The sequence below is a fragment of the Colias eurytheme genome, chromosome 28, assembly GCF_061535395.1.
Source record: "Colias eurytheme isolate Ceu_HAF_F1 chromosome 28, ilColEury1 Martin Lab GWU primary, whole genome shotgun sequence".
Lineage (NCBI taxonomy): Eukaryota > Metazoa > Arthropoda > Insecta > Lepidoptera > Pieridae > Colias > Colias eurytheme.
In genome coordinates, this window is record NC_143007.1 from 5,637,662 (window position 1) to 5,665,044 (window position 27,383).

The following is a 27,383-nucleotide window of genomic DNA, read 5'->3' on the forward strand; positions in this document are numbered from 1 at the left end:
CAGGGTTACATGTAATAAAAATACAAAACACATTATTACCTATACTACTTTATATTTTACTTTGAAGGTACTAACTACAACCCAAACAGACAGATAAAAAATTTAATTACAGAATGAATAAAAATTTACTTTCACAAACAACAATTTGACACCTACACAGCTAAAATATAAATCACCTTAAAAATAATTTATAGTACAAGTAGAGTATTCTCCACCCCACTGCACTAGACCGGTAGCGTCTCTCGCTGTACACGGTTCACGGGACAGCGGGTGCCGGTTCGATGCCCGTCGTAGGGATTCGTTGTACTATTTGATAGTTTTATTTCATGTGTTTGATAGTTTTATTTAGGCTGTTTAGTTTAAATTTAGTGCCAAGAGTAACTGATAAGTTGCTGATAGACTATCTGATATTTTTTGACACGATTTTTTTCCGTTAGTTTTAGCTTGAGGAGACAGTTTCGGCGACGTGTTGTTTAGTGGCTGATAGGCTATCTGACACTTTTTGACATTCGTTTTTCCTGTGGTTCGTTTTAGCTAATGAAAAAAATGAAGATTTTATCACCTGGTTTCCACTGCAAGAAATCACCACTTTGTTACTATACAGTAGTTATGAAAATATATTTAAATCTAATCTTAAATGTGTAACGCCAGCGGGATACAGTAGCAAAATTGAATCCATGCATAATAGGCACTTCTTTATAGAAGGCGCAATAAATTATAAACAACTAGAATTACTCACGACTTCGCTCGCGTGGTTAAATGAAAATAATATTTATAAACTTGAAAGTGACCCATATACAAATCATAATAGTTCTTATGATTCGAATTGAGCTATTTTATTGAGAGAGTGATTTAAGAGGAAGGTCTTAGTACCTATATAATTTATTAAGTTTTAGACGGAGGAGCGGGCGGAAATTATTTATTATAGATTTACTTAGCTATATGAATTAAATGTATGAAAAATTATCGCGATGAAGTTTATCACAAACATACGGACAAACTTACACCATTACACCAATAATATGAATTACAAGCCCAATTGAAGGATTACAAGTTTTGTATTAAAATTAAATAATAATGAGATAAAAGGTAAATGAGAACAGAAATAAATGAACATACTTTTTTAGTTTTTTTATTAAAAAACACTAAACTATTCCTTGTGTTTGTTTATTTATTCACAAAAATTCCATACACGCAACACAATTTCTATAAGAATCGATACATCAGTTTCACACTAATTTCCGATCCACATGTCAATCCATGATCACGTTCATAAAATTATTGCGTGAAAAAATAGTAAATAGAGATTTTTAACAGTAATTATGCCATCATAGATACATAGTCTTTGCGTGAGGTTTTCCCTCTCTATAGAGACTTTTCCTTTCAAATTGTTTTAAAAATAGACGTTAAAATTAACTTAATACTATTACTAGTATACCTAACTAGTAGTATATTATTTGTAGTGCTATTACCTATAATATACTAGCGGTCCGCCCCGGCTTCGCCCGTGGTACATACTTACGTTTTCTCTACATAAGAACCATCCTCGTACTTCAAGGAATATGTTAAAAAAAGAATTATCGAAATCGGTTCAACCGTTCACACGTGATGCCGTGACAACGCGAAACCTATCCTATGTGTTAATCCAAGTTACCCTCTATATGTGTGCTAAATTTCATTGTAATAGGTTCAGCAGTATTTTCGTGAAAGAGTAACAAACACACACATCCTCACAAACTTTAACATTTATAATATTAGTAGGATTGTCTATGTTAGATTACTTTTGGGATTTTACCAAGAAATGGAGGATTGTATTTTGTAACCGGTGAAGGAATAATAAACTAAATTGAGCTAATTTGGCGGTTTTATTTACACCATCCCCACATATATGTATTTGAAAACCATTACCCTTCTTAACGCAGTCGGTTAAAAAGCGTGCACACGACCGCTTCCACATATTTATAATTTCATTGTTTCTCCGATAGCTAAATGAATGAAATGACAAGTATTCCATTTATTTACTGAGAATCTCACAATTATTAAATAATTATTCCATAATTTGATGTAATGATTGCTAATAATAAATATTATTTAATAGTTCCCTGTTACGTGTGTATCCGACTACCGTGAAAAAAGAGAGTATTGTTTTCAGCTAAATGTAATATCGTTAAAATTTCAGTTTAACCGCTTATTACAAAACACGGACTAAAAAACGAATTGAAACCATGGTCCAAGTAAAAGTCTTACTAATTGGACCAAGGTTTACAAAACATGTTTTAACTTTAAACCATAGACCATAGAGAATAGATGAGATTAAGTTTAAACCTCTGTTATCTGTACTAAAGTTAAACCATGACTATGTATGTAATCTAGGAGTATTTTATCACGAGTATTTTATATACTTACTAGCGGCCCGCCCCGGCTTCGCCCGTGGTACATATGAAAAATAGATGTTGGCCGATTCTCAGACTTACCCGATATGCACAGACATGAGAATCGTTCCACCCGTTTCGGAGGAGTATGCAGACTAACATTGTGACACGAGAATTTTATATATAAGATCTATCTATACTAGTGTTGCTAAACGTAAAACTCGAAAACGGCTGAACCGATTTCGTTGATTATTATTGAAGTGAAAACTTCTTTAGCGGCGTTGGGTATAAAATCTTAAACTCGCGTCAGGACACGTGGCCTGATCGAAAAAGCGTAAGACGGATTTTTTTTTTAGCCCTTATATTCCATGCGTAAGACGGATACCATTCCAAAATATCAAACATGCTGAACGTTAATAATCAAGTTTTCACTTCTGCCGGCACTCCCGGAGTGCAACGCGTCTTTTTTCTATAATATCCCTTGAAGTTGATAGGATGTTTCTTATGGAGAAAAAACATGTACCACGGGCGAAGTCGAGGCGGACCGCTAGTTATAATTAGATATTGTGAAATAACGACTGTGGGGAAATGGAGAATCTTAATAATTATCGTAAAATTGATGGAATTATTTCTTTATTACAAACTAGATTTCCGCCCGCGGCTTCGCCCGCGTTTTCAAAGGAAAACCCGCATAGTTCCCGTTCCCGTGGGATTTCCGGGATAAAACCTATCATATGTGTTAATCCAAGTTACCCTCTATATGTGTGCTAAATTTCATTGTAATCGGTTCAGTAGTTTTTACGTGAAAGAGTAACAAACATCCATACATCCATACATCCATACATCCAAACAAACTTTCGCCTTTATAATAGTATAAAGATTAAGATAGAGTATCTTTATGCCTGCAACTTCCTTTTCAAAGTCACAAACCATGCTTAATTTATAACGAAATAGTAAAATGTCAATTTTAATAGTTGCACTTGAAAACTGACCCTATAGAGGGCGGGCTAATAATATGTTATTTTGGTCATCTACGAGCTACAGGATGTTGTGTAAATTAAAAAATAAAAAACAAATAATATTCAACTCTATAAGCTATAAACAACTGAAGTAAACGTATAATATCTACTCCGCCCTCTATATTTGGTCACTTGCATCATTACAAAGTGTATTTAATTATACATAGTTATGCTATACATTATTTAAAAATATATAATTCACTAGCTTTCCGCCCGCGGCTTCGCCGCTAAAAATAATATACCTACTAAAACCTAGCACTCAATTTATTAAAACCGCATCAAAATCCGTTGCGTAGTTCTAAAGATTTAAGCATACAAAGGGACATAGCGACAGAGAAATTGACTTTGTTTTATACTATGTAGTGATTACAATTTCAAACAAAATGTAATGAAAAAACAAAACATTACAACGTTCTCCATATTTCGTCACTTATACAGGGTGTTATAAAAATCTGAACAATTCATTAAATAAACACAGTACTTAGTCAATATTCAGCATATAAACTAAACTAGCTGTGCTTTGCGGTTTCACCCGCATTGCTCCGCTCCTGTTGGTCTTAGCGTGATGATATATAGCTTATAGCCTTCCTCGATAAATGGGCTATCTGAAACCGAAAGAACTTTTCAAATCGGACCATTAGTTCCTGAGATTAGCTCGTTCAAACAAACAAACTCTTCAGCTTTATAATATTAGTATAGATATAGGATGTTATACAAATACAGTTTATTTTACAAATGCAGTTTATTCTCAGTAATTCGGTAATACAGGGTGTACAATATATACAGGGTGATATATAAACACCGTGAAAGACAATGTAGCAAGGTGGCACAATATTCAATACTAGGTTTCCGACCGCGGCTTCACCCGCTTTGTCTTATTTACAAGAACCTTCCCCGAGACTTCCCCGAGAACCACACTATCTTTAAAAAAAACCGCATCAAAATCGGTTGCGTAGTTTTAAAGATTTAAGCATACATAGAGACAGAGAAAGAGACTGTTTTATTTTATACGATGTAGTAATAGTGATTCAGTATACAGGGGGTACAAACGAAACATCACACCGCCCCCTATTTAGTGTATACCAATATACAGGGTGTTATATAAACATTTGAAGACAATGTGCCAAGGTCGCACAATCACCAGCTCAGTTCCCACAGCGATTTGTCCAGCGCGTCTGCAACTGCGAGCGATGGACGCGTCTTGATACTTTACTTTTTATAGTGTGATTATTGGTGATGAAATATGTGGAATTTTGGAATTTTTTATTTGCTCTAAATTCTGTGTTTTTAATAAAAAATATGTGATCGTGCATAAAATATTAGTGTCATATTATAAACATTTCTTAGTTATGTAATTATTGCCAGTGCACTTAGATTATAACCTCCTCCTTTTTTTGAAGTCGGTTAATAATTATATACAAACTGTAAAAAATCTAAAGGTATTCTACTTTATATATTTTTTTCTCATTAAAATATGATTTATAATTTTTTACTAGTTATGTCCCACGACTTCGCTCAAATTAAGAATATGTTAGTAGATGTTACTTGTTATTATGTAGCATATATGTACTTATAGATTACTTCAATTCGTTCCTGAGATAAGCGCATTCTACCAAATAATAGCTTTATAAAATTTGTAAGTTCGATATAATATGAGAATTTATGCGTAAGTTTTTCAAGTATCAAAACCGTTCACACACACACAATATTGCTACGATTAAGTTACGTCAATGTGGCCGCAACAAGATTCTCAGATATACTTCATAATATTTATTAACCTTTCCCATCGCAGTACTTTGTGCGAAATTAGGCCATTTTTATGTTTAACCGACTGCGAAGAGGGTATTGATTGTCGAGTATCATTGTAAATGTCCTATCCTATCCTATCATATCCTACTAATCCTACTAATATTATAAATGCGAAAGTTTGTGAGGATGAATGTATGTGTATTTGTATGTATGTTTGTTACGTTTGTTACTCTTTCACGAAAATAATACTGAACCGATTATAATGAAATTTAGCACACATATAGAGGGTAACATGGATTAACATATACGATAGGTTTTATCCCGTAAATCCAACGGGAACGGGAAGTATGCGGGCTTTTCTTTGAAAACGCGGGCGAAGCTGCAGGCGGAAATCTATACTAATATTATAAAGAGGAAAAGTTTGTTATTATGTATGTAGGTATGTATGGTTTTCACCATAGAGACCTGTGATCTGTGGTTTTCACGCACAAACCTCTCAACCGATTTTGATGAAATTTGGCACTGACAATCTTTAACACGTTCACTGCGGCACCTAAAATGCCAAACTTACCATTGTTGCGGCATGTCTTCAATACTTCACATCGGCAAGTTCACCACTGTGCGTCATGAGCCATTTTTATCACATCGCACCTACTGACTTTGAAGGTTAATAATTTCATGAAATATCAAGATATTTCAAAAAATTTTTTTTCGGATAATAGTATATATAGTCTTGTATATACCGCATACATAGCTTTTAGTTTGACCCAATAGTTTAAAAGATATGAGGGAAAATGTAAACCCCTGATTTTGTGAAAAATTATTTGCCATCCCGCACTGCGTTGATACGGCATGTTTACAGTAATAGCGATGGGAAACACTGTAAAATAAAACATCGATATCGATATAAATCAATTTTGTATATTTCAGTCTGTTTGTTAACAGATAACGAGATCGTCGATACAAAAAAAAAACACATATAAAACAAGGTACTTGATAGAGTACTATCAGGAAATTGTTCAGTAACTTTTGTTTTAATGTTTTATATTATTTTCACAACTGTCATCACATTTTTGCATTGATGCTACGAAATAAAAGAAAGTAAAAAAACTAAAGCCTCTAAGGTATCATTGTCATTTAAAAATTTGATAACGACGCGTGCGGTCCTGGTACATCACTATGCGAGATTGACACGCGGCGCGCTCGCAGTACAGTGCGGCATGAGGTGCTTGTCCATGGCAAAATATTTGACATGCCGCACACAAAAGAAACGGTTTCTTTTCTATGCGTGTGTCCAATATTTTGCCATACGATTTTTAAACGAAATTGAGTCCTACTTCAAACTGTGATCACAAAAACATATTTGTCTCTTTTCTAGTCATTGATTAACATATAAAAAACCTCGCCGCACCACGGTGAAAACCGCGATTTTGGTCGCCGCACTGTGTAGTCGCTGATGGCCCGATACTGGACATGCCGCAGTGAACGTGTTAAACCCTGAGAAAGAACATAGGCTACCTTTTATTGCGAAATATGTACCACGGGCGAAGCCGGGGCGGTCCGCTAGTCTAGTATAAAGTAATAATAATAGTATTGAAACTGTATTTTATGTATGTTATGGTATTTTGTAGAAATTATTGTAAAAGTCCTTTTAACATACGTATTTTTTTACATACGTATGTAATATGAATGTTGTAAAGGCTCTGAAATCTTAATCTATTTATTCTAATACGATATTTTTTAAAGATTTTCAATAAAATTTGTAATATACATAATCATAATTAAACTGCAAAAATAATTAATATTATATTGAATCTCGAAAAAAAACAACACTTATTTTTGGAACATTTTTAATAATAGCATTACAACAGATTACTAAATAGTAAATAAGTAGTTAGAGATTGTCTAATCTAAAAATGAAGGCCCCTCCACTAAACTTAATTGTTTCAATGTGTGAGGACAAATAATTATTGAACCACTTTATATATGTGCGCGCGTCGATTCTACTGCAAACTTTGACACTCGCGCACTGATTTGTCATTGTATGGCGGGGAGAGCGCGCTATGTACGGAATGACACGTCCGTTCTGTCGTGCATCGCGTCATTTATGCACTAGTTGGCCAACTGGTCCTGTCGTTCGGGCATGGACGGGACTGGAGGACTGAACGACCAATGAGGCAGACCAATTTGTGTGTATTGCGTCTATACACGTACTTTGAATGTGAGCGTAAACACAGTGGAGGGGCGTTCATTTTTAGATTAGACAATCTCTACATCTGCTATTAGATAGAAATTATATCTTATGCCATAATCCACCACGCTGGCCAAGTGCGTGTTGGCAGATGTCACATGTCGTTGAACTTTTGATTCTTTGACACGCCGCCGGTTTCGTCATAATAATTTGAAATGTGAATCTTCTAAAAGTAAAAATGTGAATAATTTACTGATTTTTTTAGTATTTTCGATCTTAAAACTTACCTATTACTTAATAATAAAAAAAAAATATCTTCTTTTAATTTGAACACTAGCAGTCCGAACAATAATACTAAAAAAAACTACTGCGCAATTTTCATGAAAATGCATAGCGATCGAAATTAAAATATAGGCTTATTTGTACATGAAATATTAAAAATATTGATAACTAGCGGTCCGCCCCGGCTTCGCCCGTGGTACATATTTACGTTTTCTCTACATAAAAACCATCCTCGTACTTCAAGGAATATAATAAAAAAAGAATTATCGAAATCGGTTCAGCCGTTCTCGAGTTATGCGCTTACCAACACATTTTGCGATTCATTTTTATATATAAGATAAAAGACAAAATTGTAACAGTTAAAATGAAAATATTATGCAAACTCTTTCATTTAAATTTTAGCATAAAACCTATAGGTACTCTTTAATTTTGACGGTCATTTTTATTACGAAAGGAAAGTTAAGACTACAATCTCCTTTTATAATAACCATTTTATATTATAGTAGTTGACCTTTTAGAATCATCGAAAAAATGTATCGTCTGGGTCCATATTGGACGATATATATTTTTTCGATGATTTAAGTAGGTACGCAAAGGCTCTACCCGTGAATATGCTCGCTGTTATAAAATTTTCAAACTACAAAGGTAAAAATTATTAATAAATTGTGTTTATAATTAATTAAAATGTATTTTATTTGATACTAGCGGTCCGCCCCGGCTTCGCCCGTGGTACATATTTACGTTTTCTCTACGTAAAAACCATCCTCGTACTTCAAGGAATATAATAAAAAAAGAATTATCGAAATCGGTTCAGCCGTTCTCGAGTTATGCGCTTACCAACACATTTTGCGATTCATTTTTATATATATAAGAAGATAATAAAGATCACTGACGAAATTATAAACAGCAAAAAATCTTATATCTGTTTCTTTTCGACGCTAGAGAAAAAAAAAAATAAAGAAACACATAAGTATGTACAGTTTATATTTTTCTTTATTTACAATAGATTCATTGAAATAAAAAAAATGCATAAAATAGTCACAAGGACCACTCTCTATGTTTATAGTACTTGCTTATAGGTAAGTCTATTTCAAAACATGATAACTACATGTATGAAACTTGCAAAATGCGCCATATTGTTTTTTTATTACTTCACTTTCCCGCCAAAATGGATCATTGTCTGTTTTTAATTGTTTTCAATCTAGTGTAAGCTTAAGTGTAAGCTATCAACGCACAGCCTAAACTACTAAACCGAGAGAGCTGTTTAACATGCAGACACTAATTCATAAATTCTTTCTCCAAGGGGATAAAATAGGGGATGAAAGTTTGTCTTGAACATTTTGATCACGCAGATGAAGCTGCGGTCAACAACTAGTTTTTCCACATAGTTCCAATGCAATTGAAAAAAAAAGTAATTACTAAACTGATTATAGCCAAATGATGTCTTTACTTTCTTATCAAATCTATACTAATATTATAAAGCTGAAGAGTTTGTTTGTTTGAACGCACTAATCCCAGGAACTACTGGTTCGATTTGAAAAATTCTTTCGGTGTTAGATAGCCCGTTTATCGAGGAAGGCTATATAATATCATCACGCTAAGACCAACAGGAGCGGAGCAATGCGGGTGAAACCGCGGGGAACAGCTAGTATCTAATGAAATAATCGAAGCATCAAACTCGACTACAAAATAATAGTTTAAATTTCATATAAATGTTATAAAAACAATATAATTAAGAACAATGCGAATTGACTCACCCGAATTGCTAAAGGTCGTACAGTTACGAATTTTTGTAATAATTATTATGTTTATTTACAAATCGTCCAGATTCACAACGCGTTTGTCGTGAGAGAATTGATAGCGTCGTGTGGATACGACTAATATTATAAATGCGAAAGTTTGTGAGGATGGATGTTTGTTACTCATTCATGCAAATACTACTGAACCGATTACAATGAAATTTGGTATGTAAACTAACTCAAATTCAAACATTTGTTTATTCAATTAGACTTCTTGTAAAAGCACTTTTAAATCGTCATAACATATTTTTAACATTTATTTGTAGGTAGCTGAAGATTCAGAATAAGACATAAGCTACTTTTCATCCCGGAAATCCCACAGGAATTATACGGGTTTTTCTTTGAAAACGCGCGCGAAGCCGCGGCCGCGGGCGGAAATCTAGTAGATAATAAAATTATTTCAATTCAAAATCATAAATAAGTTAATCATGATGTAGATATTTATTATTTCGATTGTTTTGCGTTTATGTACTAACTTATAATTAAAAAAAATACCTTTACTTATTTTTACAACAATGTCTACTTTTTTTTTCACAATTTAGTTTTTGAAGTATTTTGTCCCAAATGTATGCAACATTACACAAAACTTATCTTCAAAAACTGGGATAATCCTAACTCTACATAGAGATCAAATTCCGTTCAGATGTTTAGAAGTAACAGTGGAATAAAGAAACACACATACATGCAAACTGCTGATATCAGTTATGTTATAATGTAAAAGAGAGTATTTTTAAAAGATTAACATGTTTATCACGTGTCACAAGTATCAAGTATAATATGAATTGTTTTATTTTAGGGCCGATTTTTCAATGCTTGGATAAAACTTATCCGTCCACTAAAGTATTACACGATAATATTAAAATATCACGTAAACTGTCAAATACGGGCAATTAGAATACGTTTTTAAAATGGTTTTTATACATTATTCGACGAATAAGTTTTATCCAAGCATTGAAAAATCGGCTCTTATTGTAATATTTTTATTCATTGTATTAATACTATTTTCAACTATCTGGCTTCTGCTGATAAAAATGACTCGAAACTGGAACTGTTTGAAGTCTTTCTGAAGAATTTCCAATACATTAAAATTTTTTCAAAATGTAACAGAATATTAAACAAAAAATATGCTTTTAGTACTGCCAACTTGAAATTACTATACCTAAATCCACTTTTTGTTGAATATTAAACCAAGATATTATATTTTAATAAAAAATAAATAAAGCCATGTCCACATGAATCGAGCAATGATTATAAAACATGTAAGTGTAGTACACAATAGTTCAGTTGTATTCTAGTTGTACGGGAGTGTGGTGTGTACTGTGCATAACGTATGTATATCTCTTTATTGATTATAGATTAAAAAATAAAAAATATTTATTGTTATCGAAAAAATAAGGAGTCCAATTTGAAAAGCTTGTAAAAAATTTAATCGACTCATAGACTATTATAGATTAAAAATAAAAAAAAAATTATAGTCTGGTATCGAAAAATTTGAAGTTATCATTCTAAGAACGTAATCATTTATTTTAAAAACGTTATACATACGCACTATGTATATTACTTATAGATAAAAAATAAATAAAAACATATATGTATAATTTGGTTTTGAAAATTTGGGATTATAATTTAAGAATCGTACTTTATTTTTCGTGTTTGTAACATTTTTTGGTGATTTAATATTAAAATAATTGACATAATATAATAAAAATATACTTGCATGGGGTAAAAAGAAGCCTTAAAAATGATATCAATTACGAAGCTGATTTGCGTGAAGCTTAAGGTACTTAATTACTTATCCTTTAATCTGATTAATTAAATACTTAAACTTTTAACTTAACTAAATCGGTGGTAAATGTTAAAAATATGTAATGACGATTCAAAAGAGCTTCTAGAAGAAGTCTAATTGAATAAATAAATGTTTGAATATTATCGCCGGACTGTGAATATTGAATATTTTTTTTTGCTCTTTTTTATTTTTTATCACACTTTTATAAGGTTCACCTGTATTTTTGTATGTAATCGACTCCTGTAGAGTCAGATTTAATTTATACATTGCACATCTACGAAGTGACGGTCACAATACAATAATTTCATGCGTTTATCTTAATCGTTTTTTAGTTATTTTAACGATATTTAATAAGAACTTAAATGTATTCATCCCATGCTTCAAGTTAGATCGAATTTAATAGGTACCTTGTATTTTTTATTTATATGATTCTTTACTGTAAACTTTTAAATATTCAACTACTAGCTGTCCCAGCATACGTTGTACTGCTTTACTGCCCTTTTTTCATGCTTTCTTTCCATTCGTATCTTCTTTATGCCTTATCAAAACGTTCAAAAATAGCCGTATTGGTAGAGCCGTTCTCGAGATTTACGCTAAGTAGGTAACACATTCAGCGATTCATTATTCAAACAAACAACAAAAATACTTTATTGTGCACCACAGAGAGAAGTACAAGTAAGGACACAATACATTAATTTATAAAAGAGCACAACAGGCGGTCTTATCGCTCAGACAGCGATCTCTTCCAGACAACCTGGTGGACAAGGAGACGCAGTGCAAAACTAATAAAAAAAAAACAGGGCAAAGTGCACTAAAAATTATTATTATAAAGACGCTGGAAGAACAATCAAGTTTCTTCTTTTGACCTATTTTTTACTGAAAAGCTGTATCATCTACATATATAATTAAGACATTGTTTATATGCCAAGATTATAAAAATAACAATTCTGACTGAAGTGCACAAAAAGTACTGTATATAAGAACGTATGTAAATCATGTTAATTATTTGATTAATTCGCTTAAATTTTATTCTTTAATTACTCTGTTTTAGCTGTTATGATTTTTTTTCAGCGTGAGATGTGAGATTGTTTATACCATAATAACATCGAAAAAAGGCTATTTTTCTTCGTTTTTCTAATTATGGACTTTTAATAATAATATTTGAATAATTCAACTGACCGGTTGGCTTGGTTGGTAGAGACTCTGCCTTCCAAGCCAGAGTATGATTCGATTCCAACCCTGGGCAAATATTTGTGTGATGAACGTCGATATTTGCTCTGTCTGGGTGTTAATTATCTACGTATGTATTTATAATCATATTATATGTATGATTATCAGCCATATTAAAAAAAATATATCCTCTGGTCCCAAGACAAGAAAATTTCATATTCTTTGCTACGTATAGACTAACATAGACTTACCTAACCTATTGCACGCCTCATAAGCGAAGCGTTGAGGTGGGTACTACTGTCACTTCGCGCAAAACATCTGATTTTTCAAACTTAAAATGTCTTTATGTATCATACATTGCACTTGTAAGATAATACATACACACACATATTAAGAAAAAACACTATTTTTAACGTTCATGATATTTTTGATGTCATTTTTGTTATTTAAACTAGTTAAAAAACAGTTTAAAAAAGTTCTGTCTTGGACGTCCGTGTGTCTGTATGTGCGGATCCTTTTTCTTGTTAACACGATAGCGACCGAAATACTATACTAATCGAGTCTTTTTTTTCTCTTACGCTTGAGTATGCTCAGGAATAGAACCCTTTCATTTTTCAGGGTCTGATTCGATGTGGTTTAATTGTTATTAAATAAACAAAAATAATAATTAATAAATATTTATTAAAAAAAATTATGAGGCGTGCACTTTTGGATTTTCCAAATTATTTTTAAATTATTCCTAATTAAATGCAACACAAAAAGAAAGCCTAAATATATTTGACACAAAGTTACATAAAGATATTTGAATATACGTAACTAGGAAACATTGCTAGGAAGTGAAAATCACGCGAACACGAGAGAACCCGAGTGCAAAATGTAGTTATTAATTTAAATTATACGTAATTATTTTGTGATATGTGTGTAATGTCGGAAATAAATATGTCAAATACATTTTTATAATAGTTCTGAATTGTTATAGTCTGTGAAAGTTTCGGTTCTAAACCCCGTAGAGAGGATTTTTAGGGCTGTCAATAATCTATACTAATATGATAATATCATAAAGCTGAAGAGTTTGTTTGTTTGAACGCGCTAATCTCAGGAACTACTGAACCGATTTGAAAAATTCTTTCGGTGTTGGATAGCCCATTTATCGAGGAAGACTATATATCATCACGCTAAGACAAGCGGAGCACTGCGGGAGAAACCGCGGGGGACGGCTAGTAAACAAATATAAAGATTGAATAATTATACTATTCAATATACATAGTACCTATTATAACCTTTAACCTCATTTTTGGAGTCAGTCAAAAATACAGGTATTGCGGTCTGTGGTCTAGACAATTGTTAAACCCTACACTTGATCTGTGATTACTAGATTATGTTACATTTGACAATAATATTTAATTTAGGTCTGATAATTTCGTAAGATATTCTATTACTGCAATCCAAATTGATAAATATGTACAATTTATTTACAAAAGTTATCTAAAGATTTACAGGACTGGAATAATCTATTGCCGTAATTCAAATTCATTTTATTTATTTATTGTAGGTATTTGGAAGATTTACAGGTGTTATTACATTTTTATTTTGAAGTGAAACTTCTTTAGGCGCGTTGTTATTGCGTGAAAGGGCAACAAACATACAAAATAACGACCTCAATGTAAATAAAATATCATAGAATGCACGCGATGAAAATAGCAATTACTTTATTAATAGAAGCATAGTTATATTTTTAACTAGCTGCTCCGCGCGGTTTCACCCCCGTGGCTCCACCCCTGTTGGTCGTAGCGTGATGATATATAGCCTATAACCTTCCTCGATAAATGGGTTATCTAACACCGAAAGAATATTTCAAATCGGACCAGTAGTTCCCGAGATTAGCGCGTTCAAACAAACAACAAACAAACAAACAAACAAACTGTTCAGCTTTATAATATTAGTATAGATAATATGACGATGCCATTTAAGTCGTCTATCTTCTTTATTATAAACTAGCTGTGCCACGCGGTTTCACCCGCATTGCTCCACTCTTGTTGGTCTTCCTGTACCTGACCAGTACTTCCTGAGATTAGCATATGTACAAACAAACAAACAAACTCTTCAGCTTTATTATATTAGTATAGATAGGAAAGGTATGTTTGTCAATTACTCCAAAACTTCTCGACCTATTTTTATTAGCTTCACCTGTATGTTTGCATGTAATCGTCTCAATCTTAACCCACTTTAAACGGACAGATTTAATTCGAACTTTGTACTCTTATCAAATAGTCTATTTTATTAAGGGCTGATTTTTCAATCCTTGGTTAAAACTTATTCGTCGAATAATGTATAAAACTACCATTTTAAAAACGTGTTCTAATTGCTCGTATTTGACAGTTTGTGACATTTTATTATTATCGTGTAATACTTTATTGGACCGATGGGACCGATAAGTTTTATCCAAGCATTGAAAAATCGGCCCTATAGCTAGTTTTTTTTTTAATTATTATACATACTTATATCTACCATTCACTTTGCTTAAGCGTGTTTTAAAGTTAATTTTCTATGTATATTAATACTTATAATATATTAATATAGGTATACTGCATATAGACTCGATTTTCTTTATATTTTAACGTTTTAAACAGGCGGGAAACGAAATGTCATTTACAGCCACAGATTATGTAAAGAAATCCCAAGCATTATTGATTGCCACAAACAAAAAAACATTAACGTGGAAATAATAGAAACTGCGTTTGCTAATAATTTCCTATTCGTGTGAAGTTAAGATACGTTTGACAATATGGTAGATTTTTTAGTTTAGAAATTTGACAGTGAATTTTATCAGTTCTACTATAAAATCTATATATCTACTAGCGGTCCGCCCCGGCTTCGCCCGTGGTATTTACGTTTTCTCAACATAAAAACCATCCTCGTACTTCAAGGAATATAATAAAAAAAGAATTATCGAAATCGGTTCAGCCGTTCTCGAGTTATGCGCTTACCAACACATTTTGCGATTCATTTTTATATATAAGACTAGCGGTCCGCCCCGGCTTCGCCCGTGGTACATATTTACGTTTTCTCTACATAAAAACCATCCTCGTACTTCAAGGAATATAATAAAAAAAGAATTATCGAAATCGGTTCAGCCGTTCTCGAGTTATGCGCTTACCAACACATTTTGCGATTCATTTTTATATATAAGAAGAAGAAGAAGAAATTATACAGGGTGGCCCAAAAAGTAGTGATGAACGGAAGCTGGGAGGTAGAGGACCTAGAGGGCTATCCGAATCACCCCCATGTATGTTATGCGATTTTTCGTATTTTCGGAGTTTTTTTTCAATTTTTCATCTATCGCCGAGTACGATGAGATTTTTATTCATGGTGACGTGAATTATTGCGCTAGATGCTTGATTTTTTTTGTGTGCTAAGCTGAAAGATAGGCCAATTCAGTATGGTAACATTTACTATCACATTGTTGTGTTTGAATCGATCAATCACGATTCGAACACACACAATTCGAAAAACATCTTAAAAACAATCAAATTCAATTCTTAGGTAATACCGCCGCATATAATAATAGGTAATACAGACGGGAAAAATCTCTTGAGGAAAAATTATTATTTTAACAATGGAAATAGGTCTATTGTAAAAGCGATTTTCTTATTACGAGAAATTAAAATCTAGAAGGTAATTATAATTATTATTAGATAACAGTAATTTCAATATAATTGCATTTAATTAAAAATATGTCATGAGAATCAAATAATTAATCGCCTTGACTTGTAGAATAATTTCTGCGGTTATAAATTAATGGTTTTAGTATTTTCTTGTGTTTGATTTAATGCGAGTATTATGCACTAGCTGTGCCTCGCGGTTTTACCCGCGTTGCTTTTCTCCTATTTGTCTTCGTGTGATGATATATAGCCTATACCTTCCTCGATAAATGGGCTATCTAACACCGAAAGAATTTTTCAAATTGGAGAAGTAGTTCCCGAGATTAGCGCTTTCAAACAAATAAACTCTTCAGCTTCAGCAATTTATAATATTAGTATAGAGTGATATATATTGGTCCATGGTATAGACTTAGAAATTTCTGCGCCGCGGCCGGCTAAATTATATAATTTACTAGCTTTCCGCCCGCGGCTTCACCCGCTTTGTCTCAAACCTTCCAATTAAAGCACTCTATTTATTAAAAAAAACCGCATCAAAGTTCGTTGCGAAGTTTTAAAGATTTAAGCGCGTCACACACGGTGAAGATACTATAATATTTTATGTTAAGATTCTCTACTATAAAATATTACAGTATCTTAAGGTATCCGGTATCAGCGTTCTGACCATCATTTTTCTTTTTGTCATTGCGTACTAAGACCCCTGTAGAACGTCCATCCTGTTACAAGTAATATTTTATATTAGAGAATCTTAACATAAAATATTATAGTATCTTCACCGTGTGTGACGCGCTTTAAGCATACAAAGGGACATAGGGACAGAGAAAGCGACTTTGTTTTATACTATGTAGTTCTAAACCTTTTTAAATATAATATAATTATATTTTTTAAATAAAAATAAAATCCTTGACACCCATGCCTTGCTACAGTTTGCAATATTAACAACCGGGTCATAGATATTATCTTAATTCACACGGACACGGCTATCACTGCGGAAAGATCTGATCTGGTCAAGCGTGTGCCTGCTAGTGGGTTCCGTAGCTTTAGTGTGTGAAGTCCCATGTCCCCGTAGTGGGGTAAGGGGCAGATGCATTATTCATACATCTGTTTCACTGATCGATTTTCTTTAGGGACAAGTAGGTGATCAGCCTTCTGTGTCCTGCCAGACCGACACATTTTTTTTTCTTCGTCTCCACCGGGAATCGAACCCAGGACCCCTCGGTTCTACGCTCACGCGTCAACCACTGTACCAAGGAGGCGGTCTTCAGTGGTAGAATGCTCCGTAGCTTTAAGTACCTATTAAATGAAATTTTTGCGAAAAAAATGGATTGTTTTTGTTTTAAATCATTTTGTATTGGGAAAAGTAAATGAAGAAGTATGTGTTCTAAATATACTTCAGTATCTACGGTTTTATTGTTTGTTGTTATTAAATATTCGCTAGAGCTGAAGAGATTGTTTGTTTGAACGCGCTCATCTCAGGAACTACTGGTCCGATATGAAAAATTATTTCGGTGTTAGATAGCCCATTTTATCGTAGAAGACTATATTATATCATCACGGTAAGACTAACAGGAGCGGAGCAATGCGGGTAAAACCAGCACACAGCTAATTTATATTAGTCAGAAAAACTCAACATAGAGACGGTACGTTACGTTATTAGAAACTAGCGGTCCGCCCCGGCTTTGCCCGTGGGCCCGTATTTACGTTTTCTCTACATAAAAACCATCTTCGTACTTCAAGGAATATAATAAAAAAAGAATTATCGAAATCGGTTCAGCCGTTCTCGAGTTATGCGCTTACCAACACATTTTGCGATTCATTTTTATATATAAGAAAGGAATATAATAAAAAAAGAATTATCGAAATCGGTTCAGCCGTTCTCGAGTTATGCGCTTACCAACACATTTTGCGATTCATTTTTATATATAAGACTAGCGACCCGCCCCGGCTTCGCACGGGTGCAATGCTGATACTAAATACACTACAGAAAAACTGTGAACGTCGCGTTGTAAGTACTTAACCCATTGACCACCGAGCGGCCCGATCGGGCCGAGACACAATAGATTTTCTATTGTGTCTGTGATCCGAGGACTGACGGATATATAAAAACATAGCGGTCCGCTCCGACTTCGTGGGTATAAAATAGATAGCCGGGCGGCCGGCCGGTACTGCCGCAAACGCTACGTCCCGCAATTTTTAAATCTGTAATATCTTCGAAAATATTATACGGTGTAAAGGGCCATATAGATCTATATTAAATGAACAATGTATTCAAGGTATTTAATTGGTTAAGGATTAATGCTGTATTGGTTAAAATCGCATCGAAAATTAGCCATTATTTGTCGTAAAAAGTAAATGACAAAAAAAAGTTACTGTGGGTTATCCATAAGAGATAGACATATACCATCGCGGACTTTTCTGTAGACCTTTTCAATGTGTATAATACTTAGTACATTATTTTGATAAAACTCGTAGGGTTCAGCCTGCGTTTGCAATGTAAGCGGAAAAAATGTAATTTTTTACGACATCACATTAGAAACCTCAAAAATAACAGTACTCTCCACTATTTAATGGATGTTATTATACATATAAACCTTCCTCTTGAATCACTCTATCTATTAAAAAAAACCGCATCAAAATCCGTTGCGTAGTTTCAAAGATTTAAGCGTACAAAGGGACATAGGGACATAGGGACAGGGAAAGCGACTTTGTTTTATACTATGTAGTGATAACATAAAAACAACTTTTAGTCGCTTGAGAAGTTTTAGTAAAAATGTTACTAAATCAGGCAACAACTACAAAACAATTAGGATGAAATTAAGACGAATAATTAGCCTAGATTTAAAACTATTGTTTTAGAACGTAGAGCAACAAATTGGCTCTTTATTTGACTAATTTTTTATTTTTTTTTTATAAAGTATTTTGAACCTAGTTATAAATAGGAGTCTTTTTCATGACCTGTAATCCACGGGTTATTTTTCTATAAGCTAATTTTATCCAACGAATAATAATTTATTTCGTTTTCAGTAACATATCATTATTTATTTATAACTAGCTGTGCCCCGTGATTTTACCCACATTGCTCCACTCCTGTTGGTCTTAGCGTGATGATATAATATAGCCTATAGCCTTCTTTGATAAGTGGACTATCTAACACCGAACGAACTTTTCAATTCGGACCAGTAGTTCCTGAGATTAACGCGTTCAAACAAAAAAAAATCTTCAGCTTTATAATATTAGTATAGATTAGTATAGACTAGCAGCTCGGTTCCACCTGGAGTTGCATTTTAATTTATGAGAATAATTCAAGAAAATAAAAAACCATTGAAATCTGTTCAGTTGTTTTATAGTTTACTAGGTTTCCGCCCGCGGCTTCGCCCGCGTTTGCAAAGGAAAACCCGCATAGTTCCCGCTCCCGTGGGATTTCCGGGATAAAAACTATCCTATGTGTTAATCCAAGTTACACTCTATATGTGTGCTTAATTTCATTGTAATCGGTTCAGTAGTTTTTACGTGAAAGAGTAACAAACATCCATACATCCATACATCCTTACAAACTTTCGCCTTTATAATATACTAGATTTCCGCCCGCGGCTTCGCCCGCGTTTGCAAAGGAAAACCCGCATAGTTCCCGTTCCCGTGGGATAAAAACTATCCTATGTGTTAATCCAAGTTACCCTCTATATGTGTGCTAAATTTCATTGTAATCGGTTCAGTAGTTTTTACGTGAAAGAGTAACAAACATCCATACATCCATACATCCTTACAAACTTTCACCTTTATAATATATATTAGACTAGATTTCCGCCCGCGGCTTCGCCCGCGTTTGCAAAGGAAAACCCGCATAGTTCCCGTTCCCGTGGGATTTCCGGGATAAATAAAAAAGTGTGTGCGTGTAACCTTTACGCGCGATTGAAGTAAAACTTCTTTGGCGTTGACGACATATATCACTGAAATGATTAAATATTAACTTAAATAAATAAATATTATATTATAATTTAATTATATTTATTATTCATGTGCTTTACAAAGATTATTTAAATGTTATATTAATATTATTCATTCGAAACAGGTAATTGAATGTCATCATAATTTCTTACGTACGAAATTATAGGTTTGTGGTAACTATAATGTGAAACATAAATTTTACTCTCTAAATTTGCTACTTTTCTTGAAAATACAGCATCTATCGTTGTACCGAAACGCGTTGTTGAATGAAGTCGAGAAGTATTCATAGATAAATCAAATTTTTCTTCTAAAAAATCAATTAACGGCTGAGATTCCTGAGAGCGAAAATTAACATTAAAATCTCCAGTTAGAATCATCGGTAATTCATGATAATTACTATTTAAAAGTCGAGAACCTTCAATTGTGAAGTGAAGTAATTGCTGATGAATAAATTTTATGATATTTGTCAGGCTAGTATTTGTAGAAATATAAATAACAACGATAATCACAGGTTGGTCATTCGTATTAACACATCGAACCAAGGCAATGTCACCAATTTGTGAAACCTCATCGGAAATTTGTGATAATATAGTTGGTGAAATATTTTGAATTGGTGTTACATTGTTCAGTGTATCTGTAGATGAATGATATACAGCTACTCCACCAGCAGTTGAGTTGGGTCGTTTGTATTGGGTAACGCAATAAAAATTTTCAATAAGAATTTGTTCGTCATTTTTCATCCAAGTTTCGGAAAATAACAGCAATGTGGACCTTTTTAGTACTTTATCATTCAGATCAGAAACATGAGCACGTAAACTTTGGCAGTTGAAGGAAAATAGTGTAATGTTACTCTCATTTACAAGGTTATATAATTCTTCCTGTTGTGTTATTAGGCGAGAATTTGAAAGTCTTTCAAATTCACACTGTAAATCAACTATTCCCCCTGGAAGCTTTCTTCCATGATAAAATTTGTTGTCATCGGTGTTTGAGACAATGAACAATCCATTTATATCATATATCAGTTACTCGTGATAATGCTACATATAACAGCTGCTGACTGTGACTTTTATTGTATTCATAAACGATTTGATCAAAAGTACCACCTTGAGACTTATGTATTGTAAGCGCACAAGCAGATACTAATGGAAAGTGATTTCTCTTTGCAAATATTGTCTTATTTCTATTCATTGGTACAGATGACGATCTTCGTAAAATTGGGACTGCTGTTCTACTAATGTTTAGAGTTTGAATATGATGGGCAGCTTTTTTCCTAATTTTCTCTCCTATCTTACCAGGAAACTCAAGCCATAAGCGTATGATGTTATCACTGTCATCACGTTCAATATACACTAACTTTCCAACACAACCGTTGGCTAAGCCATCAGATACATCAATATTGGTTGTAATAATGTAAAATTTGTTAAGAACTTATATGATTTCATAAGGCGATCCTCCTGTATCAATAACTGACATTTTATGAAATTGTTGGCGTACATATGCTTCTTGTTCAACTGAATGACAACCTATATACATATCTGTTGCTATGGATACTACTTTGTCTTCAGCAATATTTAAAATAGATTGATTATAATCCGCAACATGTTTATTTTTATTTTTAATTTACTTATTTTAAAAGTAATAAATAAACAAGTATATTTAGAGATTTTCAAAAAATTTTGCAATTTAAAATAATGTTTTTAAAACTGTTGAATTTTTCATTCACTTTGCTATTCACAATTGATCCGTTTGAAAATTTGAAAATAAATAATCCTAATTGATTATGATATTTGCCACTAGCTGGCGTATAAGTCAAGAAGCGTGTAGTATATGACATATACTTACAACCAATCAGAATTATTATTTTTAAATGGCGGAAACTACGCAGACTATAGTAAGCGTTACTTCCGTCAGAAAATAAATCTGAGTTACTCCCTAGTCGCGCCTAAAGAAGTTTTACTTCAAAACTATCCTATGTGTTAATCCAAGTTACCCTCTATATGTGTGCTAAATTTCATTGTAATCGGTTCAGTAGTTTTTACGTGAAAGAGTAACAAACATCCATACATCCATACATCCATACATCCATACATCCATACATCCATACATCCTTACAAACTTTCGCCTTTATAATATTTATTAGATATTATTTATAATATATATTAGACTAGGTTTCCGCCCGCGGCTTCGCCCGCGCAGTCAAAGAAAAACCCGCATAGTTCCCGTTCCCTGGGATTTCCGGGATTGCGTAATTTTCCCGGGATAAAAAGTAGCCTATGTCCTTTCTCGGGTATCAAAATATCTCCATACAAAATTTCATGCAAATTGGTTCAGTAGTTTAGGCGTGATTGAGTAACAGACAGACAGACAGAGTTACTTTCGCATTTATAATATTAGTATGGCTTATTCTAAGGTTAATTATGTAGTAGATAAATACAAACAACACTTTCACTATATATACAGGTCAATACAGGATATAAAAATAAAAACACTTTATAATTAATACTGGTTTATTGTGCATAGATTACACATTACATTATGTAAAAAACGGCCTTATAACAAAACAGCAAAATCTTCCAGACAAGCGTTTCTTCACATTCTTTATAAACATGATTTCATGTTCTCAATTTACCTACCATGTCATTTCGCGGTCATGACCAAAAAATGTCCCAAATTTTGACCCTGACACATATCCATTTCCGCTAGGCTAGCCAAACAATTCAGCCATGTTTTTAAATAAAACATATAAAACCTATATGGTCCCACAACTTTGCATAACGACACAAAACCATTGCCCATTGCGTTACAATTGTTTTAAACAATACACTGTCACATAATTAAAAATTGACTTTTAATTAGCCTTTTTATTATATTCTCATGGGCAATAATTCGTGTAATGGGCAAAGACATGGGATATGTATTGTGTATGTTTTAATATAGATTAACCTTCGTTATGCTATCTTAATATATATAAATCTCGTGTCACAATGGACTCCTAAACCACTTAACCGATTATAATAAAATTCGCACACCATGTGCAGTTCGATCCAACTTAAGAGATAGGATAGGTTTTATCCCGGAAATCCCACGGGAAAGGGATTAAGGATAAAGGGATTAAAGGTACCACGGGCGAAGCCGGGGCGGACCGCTAGTTTTTTATAGACATTCCGTTTTGAGAGAAGTTTGAATATTATTATCATATTTAATTCAATTGAACTAATTATTCATTTATATACGGGTATACAATTTATTATAAATATTATCTATATATTTATTTATACATATTCAATGGTAAAACAATAAATTGAAATAAAAATAAGGCTGCTTCTAGTATGTATATGCTCGCTAAGACGATAAAAAAATATCGTAAACTTAATTTGGATACTTACTAAATTAAAATAAAATACATTAAACGATTATATATTTTATTGGACATTAAAAAATAATTTTTGTTTGTTTCAGATTCATAAAAAAAACGAAAAAAATGAAGCCATCACGATTTTGCAGTTTACAAGTGGGATCTTTAGGTGTCCTAGCGCTATTTCTATACCTGATTGATTATTCTATAGCTGTAAGTATTATTTTCTTACTAAATTTGAGTGTTTAAATAGTAGAAATAATAAAAACAATTGATTAAAATCAACCTACTTTAAATTTCTTTACAGAACGATTTACGATTCACTTAACTAAATTTCAGTATTATATAATTGTGTTTACTTAGAAGTGAAAAGTTAATATTAAATTTAAATTAGACAAATCAATTATGTAAGAAAAACTATTATTATCCTTCCTTATATTACAAATGCGAAAGTACAGACAGACCGATTAAAAAAAAATGTGTGCGTGTACACACGTAAGAAGTGAAGCTTATTTATGACCTTATTTTTCAAAAAATAATTTACTATATGCAACTATACAGAAATACGTCGCATCACGCGTGGTAGGGATAAGAAAAAGATGGCGCGTAACTGAAAAATACACGTGCCTAGATTAATAGCTTTCGTCAGGGAATAATCGTAAATCTTCATTAAGAATTAATAAGGGTTATTATTCTATTAAGTAATTAAATTAATTGGATCCTATGTAAACATAATTACGATTTTAATTTAATCTTCTGCTGGTAGAGAACAATAAAATTGTTCATACCTATACATTGTAATTATAATATAGATTATTAATCTACATACTTACATTCATAATTTCTAACTAACATATCAATGAAAATTACTTTGATAACATACTTAACTAAGTTTTCAATCTAGAATAGTGTAACCTTAATCCATACTAATATTATAAATTCGAAAGTAACTCTGTCTGTCTGTCTGTTACTCAATCACGCCTTAACTACTGAACCAATTTGCATAAAATTTGGTATAGAGATATTTTGATACCCGAGAAAGGACATAGGCTACTTTTTACCCCGGGAAATAGGATAGGTTTTATCCCGGAAATCCCACGGGAACGGGAACTATGCGGGTTTTTCTTTGACTGCGCGGGCGAAGCTGCGGGTGGAAAGCTAGTTATTTATATGGCAATTTAATAAACACTTTATAAATTTTTCAAGCAGCAACCTCAAACTAGAAAGCATTTTTGCATGAAAACATTTACAAGCATTTATTAAGAGGTAGTCATTAAAGTAATAAAAAATTCGAATTCTCACATAGAATTCCATACTTTTTTATTATCTACACACAAAAATAATCTATTACAGTATCACTACATAGTATAAAACAAAGTGGCTTGCGTTTTTTTAATAGATTAGATATATATTTATTATATATAGATAGTAATTCTCGAGGAAATTGAAAGCTAATAAAAAAAAGACGTGTAGCACTCGGGGACTGCCGTGGTAAAGCTATTGCATAGCATGCCTTCAAGCCACACTTCCGAGCTTGTCGGAGTGGGGAGCGTGAGGTTTTTTCGTTACGGAATTTCTCAATTCGGTCCCCGCGCTCAAGGCCTACGATAGAAGCTATGCAATAGCTTAAAAACTTTACATGTTTATCTACTAATCTACTTAAAATATTCCCTTTTCCAGTCTTTAGACGGTTACATACCAGGCGAAGACTATCCAGCATTCGAAGAGGTGCCTAACGGCTTGTCGTTCACCTGCGATGACAAGATACCTGGATATTATGCTGACCCGGAAACACAGTGCCAAGTAAAACATAAAATATACTATCTTATAAAAATACTTTAATAAACAAAGTTTCATTTCTGTAAAGTAAAGTATTTTGTAGTGAAACTTCTTTAGGCGTTGAGAGTAAAATTTCATGGTCGCCTCATGGCAATACTGTCACATCATGGAGTAAAGCGACGATTTTGGTACCTATCTTTGAATGTACAGTTTAACTAAATATCTACTCCATCGATTTTATAGGTTCATAATCATTAGAAAACATATCCAACGTATCCAACATATCAACGTACATGAACCAAATTTTTGTTGCTTTCAATTTAACTCACAAACTACTCAATCGACTTTAAAAATTATTTCACTATTAGAGTGCTTTTCCACCAATAACGAGCGAGGATGTGTAGCGAGAAATGTGTTTGTAAATAACCAATAGCATCGCTTCAAACTTAGATTAAATGCAGCGATATGATTGGTTATTTAAACACACATTCCATTATTGATGAAAAAGCACCCTTAGAAAGCTACATCCTTATCACGTATCATAGGCTATATTTATTTATATTTATAATATATCTAATATATTTACAGGTATGGCATTGGTGCGTACCAACGATCGGTGGTAACATACAATACTCGTTCCTGTGTAACGCCGGTACTGTGTTCAACCAGAGGACGAGGGTCTGTGATTGGTTCTTTAATGTAAGTTTTTTATAAATTACTAGTACAATAGAAGTCTATTTCTGTCGATAATTAAGGCTGTTACATGGTAGCCAAAATTTCTACGGGTTTTCTACGGATCTTAAATTAACTTATTACGTATTCTAAAACTACATACCTATTATTGTACTTAGTAGTACTTAGTAGAAAGAGAAACAAAAATTGTAAATATTATAATCCGAAAAAGTTAGAAAAATTCTACAAAATTATCACTTGTTTTAAAATCAATTAAATTACATATTATTTTCCAGGTGGATTGTCCCAGCGCACCCGCTTTCTATGGAATTAACGAGGACCTGTACAAAGACGAGGCTGGAAACTTGATCGCTGGCAAAAAGTAGTATTAGCTTATAATGTTTAGTATTATGATAAGTTTCATAGTTACCACAATTTGCTCATCAAAGTTTAAAAATAACACGCCTGACACAAATTATTAGCAATCACGCCGATCGTAATGATTGAGTTTATTTTCTGTCAGGCGCTGATAATTCCACATATTAACCCAACCACACTATTATTCATACAATTATTTATATATCACCCATATATTTATATAAGTATATTATTTACTAACAATTTATATATTTCAGGACATATAAAACTGACAATACATTCGACAAAAGACGACTATTAGCACGGCTTAGGCATAACGTTCAACAGAATAACACATTGACAACGTGAAAAACAAGTGACGACTAATTTACTAACCTGAATTTATTGGTACAATGATAATCACATTCTGGCAAAGTTATTATGACGAGGGACTATATCAAAAATCCTTTTCGACAAATTGAAATAATTTGACAAAATTATTAATGACATAATTTTTGGGTTATATAGTTGGCTCGCTAAAATAGCTTTGTCGAATTATTATTGAACTCATTTCTCAATTGTCAAAGAAAGTAACGATAGTTAATCTTTCTTTCGTTTTAAATAACAAGAGAAAGCATTTTATTTTGAGTAGATTTGAATGTAAATTATAGAAATAGTTCGATAATTGTATATTCTGTAAATAACGATTTGAATGAATGTCTGTTTGTTTGTGTCAAAAACTACTGAACTGATTGTTGTGATGTTTTAATATTACCATGAAAATTGCTTATTTATATCAATCTCAAAACGTCTATGTAACTCTTTTTAATAAAACCATAACACGCAAGCTCTAGGCACAGATATTGGTATTCAATAGGTTTACTAATATGACTAACACACTAAACTGTAAACTCTTATCACATACTATATCAGAAATTCATTAATAACACAAAATATTGTTAAATGAATACAAATATAAATATATAAAGAATAACTGTCGACGGAAAATGAAGCACCTTGCTTCATTTTAGTCTCGATGAGTAAAAAGGGGAAGGTTAATTTGTAACTAAAAACGAATGAAGCCGCAGGCAAAAAGCTAATTGTATTATAAATCACGTCAATACAAATATTATATCTCTTTGTGTGTATGTTCTGTGTGTGTTTTAATTGAGAAATATAAGATAATGTGAAATGATATTTTGGTGTATCAGTAACTTTATATTGTTATTTTTTTCATAAAATATTGTA

General features: G+C 32.7%; 1 protein-coding gene across 2 annotated transcripts; it reads left to right on the plus strand.

The window, feature by feature from the left end:
• Positions 1 to 10,664: 10,664 nt before the first annotated feature.
• LOC149896671 (U-scoloptoxin(01)-Cw1a-like) lies at positions 10,665 to 27,141 on the plus strand. Of its 2 annotated transcripts, XM_090117679.1 has the most exons (6): positions 10,665 to 10,740; positions 23,432 to 23,540; positions 25,008 to 25,130; positions 25,695 to 25,805; positions 26,075 to 26,160; positions 26,414 to 27,141. In XM_090117679.1, the coding sequence occupies exons 2-6, from the start codon at positions 23,454 to 23,456 to the stop codon at positions 26,502 to 26,504; spliced, it is 498 nt and encodes a 165-aa protein (XP_089973805.1). In that variant the 5' UTR covers positions 10,665 to 10,740; positions 23,432 to 23,453; the 3' UTR covers positions 26,505 to 27,141. The 2 variants fall into 2 exon arrangements, with proteins under 2 accessions (XP_089973805.1, XP_089973807.1); XM_090117681.1 differs by having other exon boundaries at positions 26,075 to 27,141.
• The last annotated feature ends 242 nt before the right edge of the window (positions 27,142 to 27,383 follow it).